The sequence below is a fragment of the Mytilus galloprovincialis genome, chromosome 2 (assembly GCF_965363235.1).
Source record: "Mytilus galloprovincialis chromosome 2, xbMytGall1.hap1.1, whole genome shotgun sequence".
Lineage (NCBI taxonomy): Eukaryota > Metazoa > Mollusca > Bivalvia > Mytilida > Mytilidae > Mytilus > Mytilus galloprovincialis.
Window position 1 is genome coordinate 54,306,802 of NC_134839.1, and position 13,953 is coordinate 54,320,754.

The 13,953-nt window shown below is 31.2% G+C and overlaps 1 protein-coding gene across 1 annotated transcript in view; it reads right to left on the minus strand.

Annotated features, from left to right (window-relative positions):
* The window catches only part of LOC143063848 (GTPase-activating protein and VPS9 domain-containing protein 1-like), a 40,975-nt gene that overhangs the window by 5,543 nt on the left and 21,479 nt on the right, over window positions 1-13,953 (minus strand). The window contains exons 10-19 of the mRNA XM_076236257.1: window positions 11,386-12,473; window positions 9,931-10,027; window positions 8,653-8,703; window positions 7,840-7,905; window positions 5,586-6,012; window positions 4,758-4,892; window positions 4,139-4,262; window positions 3,441-3,507; window positions 867-981; window positions 294-432 (exon numbers count right to left, since the gene is read on the minus strand). Coding sequence (XP_076092372.1) covers window positions 294-432; window positions 867-981; window positions 3,441-3,507; window positions 4,139-4,262; window positions 4,758-4,892; window positions 5,586-6,012; window positions 7,840-7,905; window positions 8,653-8,703; window positions 9,931-10,027; window positions 11,386-12,473 — 2,309 coding nt within the window. The remainder of the gene's footprint in view (window positions 1-293; window positions 433-866; window positions 982-3,440; window positions 3,508-4,138; window positions 4,263-4,757; window positions 4,893-5,585; window positions 6,013-7,839; window positions 7,906-8,652; window positions 8,704-9,930; window positions 10,028-11,385; window positions 12,474-13,953) is intronic.

The window sequence follows — 13,953 nt, forward strand, 5'->3', positions numbered from 1 at the left end:
ATTAATTAAAATAACAAAAATAATTCCTATAGATCGATATGGATATTACGTTATTTCAATTGGAGTTATTTCCCTTGGCATGTATACTGATTGATTTATTTGATGAATTATACAAGGCTCAATCAAATTAATTGTTGAGAAGACAACTTTTCCTTTTGTCTAGTAACCAGTATAAATCAGTTGAATTTGGTTTATTTTAGAAAATATTTGTTCATGTCAACCTACAACATGGTGGAAAAGGGAAATAATTATAATTAAGAATATCAAAAACAATTTAATTGTCTTAAACAAACCTTGTAAGCATTTATCATATAGATTTCTCTTTGTGCTGCTGTCCATGGACATTCAAATTGATACATTTTAGGAATTTGTAAATGTTTGTGGTTAGGAGTTATAATTTGGGCTAACTTCTTTATGTGCTGGTGAAGAATTCTAAAAATAAAACATACCAACATTAATACACATTATACACGTTTGAGGAATTTTGCTGTCTTATCTATCTGATTTTTTTATTCTAAATGTATCTAAACCAGTTCTAATTAATTTTTATTTGCTTCAGGCTGATAAAATTTGTTGTCTGTAATTTCAGTCTATCTTTTTAATGTTTATTAAAAACGACGACACAAGGCAACGAGTGAAGAGAAATTTGGGACAGGAGAGACAAATTGGAATATGATAGATTGCATAAGTGCTCATACGTAGTAACTCTGTTTAAATCATTTTCTGAGACAGAATGTGACAGATAAGGGTATTGCAAAACAGACTTCACTTTTTAGAGTGTGTGTATATAAAATGTGTTGACACTTCAAAATTTTTACTTAAATCTAAAAAAATTTATGAAGGATAATAATACAAGATTAACTTACTGATCTCTCAATATGTCACCGTCACCGTTAGGGAACATAGCATGTGTGTATATCCTACTCATAATATATCTTTCTATAGATAACCTGGCATCATCCATTTGGTTTTCTGTAGATGCTAAAATAAATCATCATACAGTCATAAACAATATAAAATCAACAAGAATGTGTCCATAGTACACGGATGCCCCACTCCCACTATCATTTTCTATGTTCAGTGGACCATGAAATTGGGGTCAAAACTTTAATTTGGAATTAAAATTAGAAAGATCATATCATAGGGAACATGTGTACTAAGTTTCAAGTTGATGTAACTTTAACTTCATCAAAAACTACCTTGACCAAAAACTTCAACCTGAACTTTGCACTATCATTTTCTATGTTCAGTGGACTAAGAAATTGGGGTCAAAACTATAATTTAGCATTAAAATTAGAAAGATCATATCATGGGGAACATGTGTATTAAGTTTCAAGTTGATTGGACTTCAGCTTCATCAAAAACTACCTCGACCAAAAACTTTAACCGGAAGGACGAACGGAGGCACAGACCAGAAAACATAATGCCCCTCTACTATCGTAGGTGGGGCATAAAAATAGTTTTGATACAATTATTTTTGATACAAGTAACTAAATGTGTGGTACATTTGTACCTAGCATAAAAGAAATTTTTATTTGTATTGTATATATGAGTATCTTAGTTGACAATGCAATGTGTCTGTATGTAAGAGCATCTGGCAACTAGCACAAGAGTAGGGTTTGCTTTTCCATAGTATAAACAGGGTTCTCATTAGGAATTTTTCATGGTGAGTCCTGGGACTCATCACTTTTAGAAATGGTGAGTCCCAAAAGATTTTGATGAGTCCAGGATGAATGTAATTTTTTGTGTCATAATATAATGAAATATGACGAAATACAACTCGAACGATGCATGTTAGGTTGGAAGTTTTTATTATATCAATAAAAATTATGACCCCCTTAATAGTTATTGTTCAAAATATATACATGTAACAGACTTCTTTCTGGCTATATCATATTTTTGATGCGGGGCCACTTTGAAAAAAATGTTCCAATCAAAAAGATTGGGGCGATAGGTAGGGTTTTATTAATTTTTTTTAAATATGAATGGTCTATTTAATAATAAACTCAGTTACAGAATTTGTCTGGTGATTTTTAGTTATTTAGGTGTTTCCTTAAGTATTTTTCCCGCCTTAAATTATCACTGACATGTTTGTCAACAAAAGAAAACATATGATCAAGGAATTCATTTAATTTCTGGATTATTCTGGTTTTAATAATTTAATTTGGATTTATATTCATTCCATCTAAGGTACAGTCAAGCATTTGTATTTAAAAAATAGTTTGCAAACAATTTTTACTTTTCAATTTCACAAATGTCTCAAGATTGTTCATTGGCTTGTTCAACCATGCAGACAATGTAAATTATGTAAATTATAAATCTATCAGCTGTCAAAAATATTGATCTACGCATCATTTCAATGTTTTGCATCGACTTCCGATTTAGTTTCTTTTCAAATCAACTTTTATGCATTGAATTGATTTAAAAAATATGTATTACCATGCTCATTCTACAGATTATTTGTCTTTGTCTCAAATCAAGACAGCAAAAAAATATAAAACAAACTAACTCTAATGGTAACTTTATGACAACATAAATATATACATGATATTTACATACTAACCTTGCCATATAGGATTATTTGTCTTTGTCTCAAATCAATAGACAGCAAAAAAATATAAAACAAACTTACTCTAATGGTAACTGATTCTTTGACAACGTAAATATATACATGATATTTACATACTAACCTTGCCATATAGGATTATTTGTCTTTGTCTCAAATCAATAGACAGCAAAAAAATATAAAACAAACTTACTCTAATGGTAACTGATTCTTTGACAACGTAAATATATACATGATATTTACATACTAACCTTGCCATATAGGATTATTTGTCTTTGGTCTCAAATCAATAGACAGCAAAAAAATATAAAACAAACTTACTCTAATGGTAACTGATTCTTTGACAACGTAAATATATACATGATATTTACATACTAACCTTGCCATATAGGATTATTTGTCTTTGGTCTCAAATCAATAGACAGCAAAAAAATATAAAACAAACTTACTCTAATGGTAACTGATTCTTTGACAACGTAAATATATACATGATATTTACATACTAACCTTGCCATATAGGATTATTTGTCTTTGTCTCAAATCAATAGACAGCAAAAAAATATAAAACAAACATACTCTAATGGTAACTTTATGACAACGTAAATATATACATGATATTTACATACTAACCTTGCCATATAGGATTATTTGTCTTTGTCTCAAATCAATAGACAGAAAAAAATATAAAACAAACTAACTCTAATGGTAACTTTATGACAACGTAAATATATACATGATATTTACATACTAACCTTGCCATATAGGATTATTTGTCTTTGTCTCAAATCAATAGACAGAAAAAAATATAAAACAAACGTACTCTAATGGTAACTTTATGACAACGTAAATATATACATGATATTTACATACTAACCTTGCCATATAGGATTATTTGTCATTTGTTGATACAGAAATTGTAAGAATCTTTCTACCAAATCAGTCTGTAATAGTTAAACAAAAACACAACTACAGCAAGTGAATATATATAAATTAGTCTGTTTTCAAGGTTATCTACTTTCTAAAATTGACCAAATCTTTCAATAGTGTAAAGGTTCTTGGGGAATCAAATGTTTCTAGATTTGGGAGGTACTTTTATCAAATTGCTATACATTTGTAATTGTGTTTTTACATTTTTGTACTCTAATTATCATATATCCTTTTTCTGTATATTTTCAGTGGTTATTTGTGCTAGCCAATAGTAATGAGCATTTAAGCATTTCTCATATTTTTTTGTAAATTTCCGACTTCTTAAGTCCAATTTATTCAATATTTTACTCCTTCAATGGATATATTTGCTTCCATTAATTGAACTTTGACATGATCTGTTTGTATGGCTTATTTAGGATTTATATTTTCCTTAACTACTTTTTTTTCCTAGATGAAAATGTTAACATGCCATGCAAATTTGCTTAATATTAAGAATGAAATCTCTTCTTACAAACATATACATTCCTGAAAAAAAGTTATAAAACAATAATCTAAATATGATCACTTGAAAAAAAACTTGTTAATAGATGAGTAGTTATTACTGTAAAACATCTTAGCAGAGTAATCTTATATATGTGATCATACCTTTTCATCTGAGACTGTTAATTTCTGGAAATCTTGTATAAAATTGACGACATAACCTTCCTTTGTTTCAATAAACAGTCTAACACATACATTCACTAGATGTTTATTGCACACAGTTTTGTCTCTGAAACAAATTCAAACAATACGTAAATAAATAATTTACTTGCTCTATAGAATTTCAAAATTTTATTTGCAATAAAACAAGTGTTCTATTGACTTTATCACAAGTGTATATGAAAGGGTAAGATATAAATATTTCAATCAAAATTTCTTTTTAATTCGTAAACCATAAGTTTGATGAACAAATGAATGAACACTCAGACCCTAATACAACCCTGTTTAATCAACGTTGTGAATAAAATTATCATAATTAATTGGAAAAAGAGTCTTAAAATTGTAAATCTTTTCAAGTTCACCCCAGAAAAAAAAAATCCTGAATATAAAGTCTTAATTGCCTTAATATCTATTTTCTGGCAGCTCAAGTTTTTTTATTTTTGTTTTTTGTTGAGTTTTTTTGCTTGCTTTTCTTATGTTGACATTTTAAGAATATATTCATGGGCTTCTATACAACAGTACTATATAGCCCTTTCAAGTATATTTCTCTCTTATTTGTACTTACCTTTGTACACGACTTAACAAGCGTTGTACATAAGACTGAGTAGCCAAGAGGCCTTGCTGACATCTTATTAAATAAGATATATATGCTGTCCTTGTCTGGTATTCATCTTTCAAAGCATTTACCAACTTCTTACACCTGAAATGTATAATTAATATTTCATGTTACACTAAATATCATTCAGGTTTAAACAAGTTTTCAAATTGCTAAGTTCTATCATTAAATACTTTGAACCAACTTATTTTGCAATCATTTTCTCAAGTTATAAAAAGACAGATTTCCAAGTAAAGATAATATTCTTAAACATTTGGTAGATGTGTTTAACCCTGCCACATTATTGCTCCTGTCCCAAGTCAGAAGCCAATAGCCTTTGTTAGTCTTACATGATTTTTAACTTTAGTTTCATAATATATTTTGAAGTTTAGTATAACATCCATTATCACTGAACTAGTACACATTTTTGTTTAGGGGCCAGCTGAAGCATGCCTTCAAGAGTGGTATTTTCTCGCTGCATTGAAGTCCCAGGGGTGGCTTAAGCTGTTCAATATCTGCTCTATGGTCAGATTGTTGTCTCTTTGACACATTTCCCATTTCCATTCTCAATTTTATTTTCAAACAATGCCTTCTGCTGAAAAAACTATATATAGGAACTGCCAAAACTGCCCTGATTTAACATCTTAAATCAATATTATATAATAACAATATTCCCAATAAACATATTCTGCTATGAGATGTCTTTTCCAATTGAATAAATATAATTCTGATAATTTTAGGGTAGGGTTGCTTGCTGTTCATATTACACAAACTATTCCTTCATCTTATCCTACATACCCTTTCGAATCAAACAATTTAATACATCTAATGGCTTCATGTAGCTGGGCTATTGCCTCTTTGTTCTGTAAGTTAATAGCCTCTGCTAACTGACTCCGTAATAATAACAACAGCTCATTATTGTCTCTATGAGTATCAACTTCCTTAGGACTAGAAGGGACATAGGAAAAACCGAAATCTAAAACATTCTGTCCTATATCACAATCACAGTTACTCAAAACCAAGCGTAATTTACGTTTAGCATCTAAAAATAAAACACAGTTTTCTAGATTATTTGGATCGTAGTACGGTTGACTACTTGTTTCTTCTTTAATTGATGGACGTTTTGTTGGTTGTGGTGGTACCTCCACTTGGCAAGCTTCGGCTGAATTTGAAATGTTACTGGCTGGCTTTGGTCTATATTTTTCTAATATGTCATCTGATGTTTCTGAAAGATCAACATATCAAGTTAGTAATAAATCAATAAATAATGGAAGTAATACAGTCACAAGTTTCAATGAAATTTTCAGTGTTTTATATTTCAAAGGACTTTATATTGAAGGAGATTTGAAAAACTGGGCAAGAACACAAAGAATGACAGACCTATTGACAAAAGGATAGGCAAAAGCATAGTTCTTCTGCTCCTTCATTACATAGAGAGAAAGAAAGGTCTACAACAATTTTCACCATTTTTACCTATTGTGTCTATTTGTTTTGTTCACACATGGTTGTCAATATAATGGAATTTTAAGCGACTGTCATATAAGTGAGAGGTTTAGCTAGCTGTAAAACCAGGTTTAATCTACCATTTTTTGCATGAGAATATGACACTTGTTATCCATTTGTTTGATATGTTTGAGTTTTAGATTTTACCATTTGATTAGGGTTTTATGTTTTGAATTTTCCTCAGAGTTCTGGTGATTTTACTTTTTGACCAGTTTTACTCATTTATATTACATGTATTACAGATTTTATGATTGCAATATTTATTTCCTGGAGTGTTTTATTCTGTGTTTTAATTTATTATAGAGAACAATATCAAGTGAAAAGAAGAAAACAATACCCCATACCTGTCAACCTCTGAAAATGAAAAGTCAGGTCATGACCTGCATTGAGAAAAAAAATCTCAGGTCACAACGCGTACGACATTTTGCGGGCTCAATTGAAGAACAAAAATATGTTTACATATAATTTATATAGTCAATATGTATATGAAACAGTTAGAACATGTATACAAGTTTATTTCAGACTATTGTTATATTCCATAGTAGCAGACTTGGCATTCTTTAAAAGAACTGCACTTGGTTTCAGTTCATAGCAATGCAAATGTTTATTCATTTTACAAGAAAGAAGAGCACACAGTGTATCCTTATTAAGATCAGCCCTAAACTCTGTAGCTATTTTCTTTACTAAAGAAAATGCCCTCTCACTGTCTGCATTGCTGTTTGGCAAAACGAGTAATGTTTTAGCAAGTTTTGACAAAACAAAAAATCTTGGCTTGTTAATAAAAATGTCATGCAACTTGGACATTTCTCCCCAAAATGTACCAATGTCAGTTTCAGGGGAAGTGCAAAGTGGAAGTTCATCTAATGGGGTCAACTGATAGTCACTGAACTCATCTTGTAGCTTTGTTGTCTCTTCATATCGTTACGTAGCTCAGGTAAACAGTCCTACATTTTGACTTTTGGTTACATTGAAAAAGACCGATAAAACCGAAGGTCGTATTACTTCTAAATACCGGAAACAATTCCGGTCAGAAATCCGGGTGAAACGGGTAATGTTAGAAATTCCCGGGACCCGCCGGGTAAAGAAAAACTCCCGGGTGAGAGGTGAAAATAACGGGTGTCACCCGCAAAAAACGGGTGAGTTGACAGGTATGATACCCAACTAGTTTCTGCATTGACTAGGTATAGGGGGAGGGGGTTGAGATCTCACAAACATGTTTAACCCAATTTTTTTACATGGTGCATTTTTGTGCCTGTCCCAAGTCAGGAGCCTCTGGCCTTTGTTAGTCTTGTATTATTTTAGCTTTTAGTTTCTTGTGTACAATTTGGAGTTTAGTATGGTGTTCATTATCACTGAACTAGTATATATTTGTTTAGGGGCGAGCTGAAGGACGCCTCCGGGTGTGAGAATTTCTCGTTATATTGAAGACTTGTTGGTGACCTTCTGCTGTTATCTGCTCTATGGTCGGGTTGTTGTCTGTTTGGCACATTCCCCATTTCCATTCTTAATTTTATTCCATTTATACCTATGTGTTGATGGTACTTCTTACCTTCTTTTGAACTATCAGGTTTCAGAGGTGTGTCATTGGTAGGTAAACTACTACTGGCTATAGAATCTGAAACATTTTATTATAGATTCAATTAACTTTTAGTATATCATTTCTAAGGAACACAAGGAAGCTTTCTAAACATATTTTTTTCCTTTTCCAATAAAGAAAGATAACAGCGCTCCAATGATTCTTCCTAATCAAGTTGGTTGTCTTTTGTTGCTGTTTACTGTGGACTCATTGTTATATGTTGGATACCAATTTTCGTAGATTTTGTGGGTACAGGTTAACCACCAAATTTATGCCTCGTTCACACGTACATTTAATTTGAATTGAATTTGAATCAAATGCGAATCGAATTCGCAAATCGCGTTCACACACTCTTCTTTTTTAATTCAAATTGTTTCGTATTATCTAATTCGCATTAGAAATACGCTTTAGTGAATACAAATTAAAAGTTAACGTCGTTTGGACAGTAAAACGAATTTGACGCGCATTGTAATTCGAATTAGAATTGACGTTAGGACGTAAAACGTTTCGAATGCGAATTAAACAAATTCAAATTAGTTAATGCGAATCGAATTCGAATTACGTGTGAACTCAGCATTAGTATTCAACCAAAAACAAATTTTCTACAGGCTTATATGCTGACTTCAGCAAAGTATGAATTAAAATATCCACGAACATGTTAGTTTTCCTTAGTCCATGAAAAATTTGTACCAATGAAAATAAATTAAACCATAGTATATTTTGTTTTCTGTTTGGTACATACAATTAGTTAAAAGTTTGAGTGTTATGTACTTATATGTAACTTACCAAATGATTCATTTCTCACAATCTTATCTTTGTTATCTTTGTTCTTCTTTCCTGAAATCAAATTACATGAATCAAACTGATCAAAATTGATGAAACAAACTTAATACAAAGGCGACACATCTGATAAAGATATTTAGTATATTATTAACATAAAAATATCTTTTGAATCACATATCAAGGTAGAATATTTCTAGAAAATATTTTAAAGCATTATTTCAATAACATGATAAATACCATAACTTTTCATGAATATGTTGTGTACAAGATGTAATTTTGTACAATTATAATTTGTACAGGGTTATAAGTTATAAGTATTTTTACATCTACCTTCTTGCAACAAGTGATAAAAGTTTATCTTTTAAAATATATCAGTTCACTGTCTTAAATTCAAATTTATATACTTCAACTTAACATTTAGTTCTATTCTCATTGTCCCCAAATTGGAAATGAGGATAACCGAATGGTTTAAATTCTAATTCTATTTTTCTCATTATACCAAAATCATATCCATAAAAAGTCTTTTCGTGATCTTAAAATGTTTTTCTGCATCGATGCTCAGTATAGACTGTATCATGTAGTTGTGGAAAATTCACAGAAATAAGCAAAACAAAAGACTGTGTGCTTGCATCATACAGTTGTGTTGAGCGGTTCATGAAACACTGATAACTTGTACAAAAAATTCTGTACAAATTATAATTTGTACAACATTACAACTTGTACACAAGATATATACTTATCTTTTGTGATAGATGAATGTATCCTTTTATTTAATAATATACAATAGTTGTCAATCTTGAGGTCTTTTAAGATATTTTTTTCATAATTTTGATTTGCTTGGTAAAAAAGTGATTTTTAGAGTACTCGTCTTGTGTATGAAACTTGTATGTTTACATTTTGATGTGTAACTTTCTAAAGCAAATTTGAACTAAATCAGATGCTTATTTTTACACACTTAATTTTTTTTTCTCTTATTTATTTTTTGTAAGAAAAGAAGTTGCTAAAGAATATGTAAACATTGTTCCTCAACATGAATTAAAATGTTTACAAATGCACACAGCTGTTATAAGATTATGATAGAGTTTCTTCCATCACAATCAGCATATTATAAAGTTTTCTTTCTTTTTACCAATATATGTACTGTCATTACTGTCTATTAGTTTTGAAACTATTTTTTTTCATAATAAAACTTAAAAACTTGAATCTAAAAATTTTACAGCTTTTTTTAAAACTATTTTCGTGGACAATTCCAAACATCACCATTATGGTTCAAGTTCTTACCACTTCTAGTTACTTTCTCTTTGAAAGATTTAAACAAACTTCTACTTTTGGTTGGAGTTCTACCTACATCTTCTGAGTCAGCAGCATCAACAGTGCCCTAACAAATGAAAATGTCACCTTGTTATACATAGGCTTTTTGATACCTTAACGTTCTGTTGGTGTCAAGAACAGTGAAAATTTAAGTGAAATTATAAATGTCTCTATTGGTGGTTACCCAATTTTAAAAGTGCCTCCCCTGCCTAAAATATATTTTAAAACTGAAAAGCCCATTTTTTTATACATACAAAGCATATCTTGTTAATCTTTTCTTAGTTATAGCCAGTCAAGGTTGTTAAAAACCTTCCTTCATCATCATTTCTAAACATGTTTTGAAGATTCATATATATCTTAATCTAAAATATACTCTTGAAAAAATATCATCAAATTCTTGATTTTTTCATTTAAACTGTAAATTTATAAATTTTTTAGATGTTTTTATTATTGCAAAAGTTGACACAGGTTAATGTTTGAAAAAAAGAGTTAAATTTGAAATTTTGATAGCTCTTTTGTATGCAGCTTTGCCTTAAGTTGATATTGTTTATATTGATTATTTTATACATGTACATGTATATCACATGATTCTTCAACCATATCAATATTCAATCCACACAGAATTCCAAATGTAAAATCTAGAAGCATTCTTTCAAACAATTGTCAGATTGTAGGTTTTCAAAAGCTTATATGTATCACATAGATGGCGCCCTATATTTCTATGATTTCAAAGTATCATTAAAAATTCTTACCTTAAATGTACTCTTTATATTTAAGGTGGTACCCAACACTTTCACTAAAATTAATTTGGCTCGTTTAATTTTCCTAAAATTTTGACAAAGTATTTACTTTGACCCTTTAACAAAAATATAAAAATTTCAAAAATTTTGAACCAACCATTTTATCAAAAAAATTACACTGGTTATATAGCAGTTTGACAAACACCAATTTTGATCACTGAGAAGCTTAATATTCCATTTATAACACAACGTAATGAAAACGTTTAGATGACTTTACAGAGTTATCTCCCTGTAGTGTTAGGTACCACCTTAAATGTTATTTTGAATTTTAGCAGCAATATAATAATGAAATTACTATGGATTCATTTATTTTTGTGAATATCAATTTCATGGATCGAGGGAAATTTATATATTTTGTGGACATTTGATTTCAAGCTTTTGCCATAGCGTTCATCATGTTCATAGCAGCCTATAACATCTATAACAAATTTATGCTTTGTTGAACATTAAAATTAAGTAGATTATGTCTTGTTTACCCTTGAAATCCACAAAATTTGGTATCCAATGAATAATAAGTATTTTTTTTTGTTTGCATGATGATTTTCAGCATGAATTCGTGAAATTCTTAAATTCTACTTAATTTTTCGGCCCTCTTAATCATTTCTATTGGAAAGTTAATACAAACCTTTTCTTCTGATTTCTGTGAAATGTTATCAAAGCTTGCCGATCTTGATGACTTAGCGAATGGTACATCATCTCCCGAGTTCCCAGAACCAGCACTACTACTATCATCATTGAAATCGTTGGCTGCAAGAAGGTCCACAGAGTTAGCGCTCTTACTTGGAATAGGGAACATTGTATCATCAATAATAACTGTTTCTCTTTTATCTTTGTTAGAACTACTCCTCTTGTCGAGTACCGATCGCATAATGTCAGTGTTGTTTGTTTCCGTAGCATCAAGACTAATCAGCGTCTGATCTTCCTCTGCATTCTCATTGGACACGGGATCAAACATACTGAGGGCTAACGAAAGCCTATTGGCATCAAACTTTATGTTTTGTTGTTCACTGATCTTTAAATTGCCAGTTTGTTCACTTAGCGAGGCAACCTCTGATCTAGAATTGCCATCTATACCAGAGTCTGACCGAGGTGTACCTATTCCTGAATCAACAGAATTTGCTTCTAAATTGGATATTTTTCCTCGTCTCTCTACTGGTAGAACCTCACCAGAAGCACTCGGATTGTCAAACAATGGATATGTGGCTCTTTGTTGAACTTTTGGACGAGCACCTTGGCCTGTCGATGTTTTTACTAAATCGCCATTTGATGACCCAAAATTTTCAGATTGTACATTTCTAACACTGGTTTCAGGGACGGCAAATGATAAATTTCCAGGAGCATTTTTTAGTTTTTGTTGGAATCTGGTATGTTTTGATGTCGATGGAAGACTCAATTTATTTGAATTGCCACTGTCATTGGTTTTATCTTCCCCGTCAAAGACATTATCAACATTCATCTGAACAGTTTTTGGTCTCTTCTTTTTCAAAAATCTACTCGTAAAACTTCCAGTATTTCCTATCTTGCTGTCACTGGGTCCATGTCTGTAGCTATCATTATCATGGAAATAATTTGGGAAATCGGCAAATGAAACACTGGCTTCGGCTGATGGTAAATTAGCCTCGTTACTATTTTTGTTTGGTTTACTTAGCACTGAAGCGGCACCATTGGCAGCTGTACCAAACTTTTCCAACTGGTTTTCTGGGGTTTCCTGACCTATATAAAAAAAAGAAATATATCAGATCTAAATATTCCATTTATCTATGTAAATAACAATTATAAGGCTGTATATGGAGTGAACATCAGCAAATATGAAAACCAGATGCTCCGCAGGGTGCAGCTTTATACGACCGCAGAGGTTGAACCCTGAACGATTGGGGCAAGTATGGACACAACATTCAAGCTGGGTTCAGCTCTGAATTTAGATTGTGATTAAATAGTTGACACAGCATCTATAGGTTTCTGACACAGAATGAATGTGGTCTAATGAACTTAAAATTTTTTTGCCTTTGAGCAATTCACTATGCTGTTGAATATTAATCCTCTCAAAACAAGAGTGCACACACTGAAATGTCTCGCCTTCTTTACTAATCATTGATATTATGTCGACAGACCTAAATATAAAGCTTTATTACAACTGTCACATAAACTCAACATTAACCAAGAAAACGAAACATTGATCAATGAAAAATGAAAATGAGGTCAAGTCAGATGAGCCATGCCATGTAGACATGTACAGCTAACAATTCTTCAATACAACAAATATAGTTGACTTATTGCTTATAAATTAAGAAAAATAGACCAAAACACAAACACTCTTCACTTAGCAATGGACCATGAAAATGAGGTCAAGGTAAAATAAATCCTGTGTAACAGACAAATAGATCATAAAATATTTCCATACACCAAATATAGTTGACCTAATGCATATAGTATTTAAAAAATAGACCAAAACTCAAAAACTTAACTATAACCACTGAACCATGAAAATGAGGTCAAGGTCAGATGACACCTGCCAGTTGGACATGTACACCTTACAGTCCTTCCATACACCGAATATATTAGACCTATTGCTTATAGTATCTGAGATATGGACTTGACCACCAAAACTTAACCTTGTTCACTGATCCATGCATGAAATGAGGTCGAGGTCAAGTGAAAACTGTCTGACGGGCATGAGGACCGTGCAAGGTACACACATACCAAATATAGTTATCCAATTACTTATAATAAGAGAGAATTTAACATTACAAAAAATCTTAACTTTTTTTTTAAGTAGTCACTGAACCATGAAAATGAGGTCAAGGACATTGGACATGTGACTGACGGAAAGTTCATAACATGAGGCATCTATATAGTATATACAATAAAGTATAAAGCATCCAAGTCTTCTACCTTCTAAAATATAAAGCTTTTAAGAAGTTAGCTAACACTGCTGCCATAGCCGCATCACTATCCCTATGTCGAGCTTTCTGCAACAAAAGTTGCAGGCTCGACAAAATGTTTGAAGAAATTTTCTTTTTATATCCGAAATTTGAAATGAGAAAAATTGCTAAAAGCTTGCATACACCTTGTTTCCTAGCCTCGTACAAATACAGCTGATATTTAAAGACACTAAACAGTTATTGTCTATATAAATGCAGTACTATGCAGATAATGCTTGAAGTCAAATTGAACTAATTTGACTGTTTTCAGA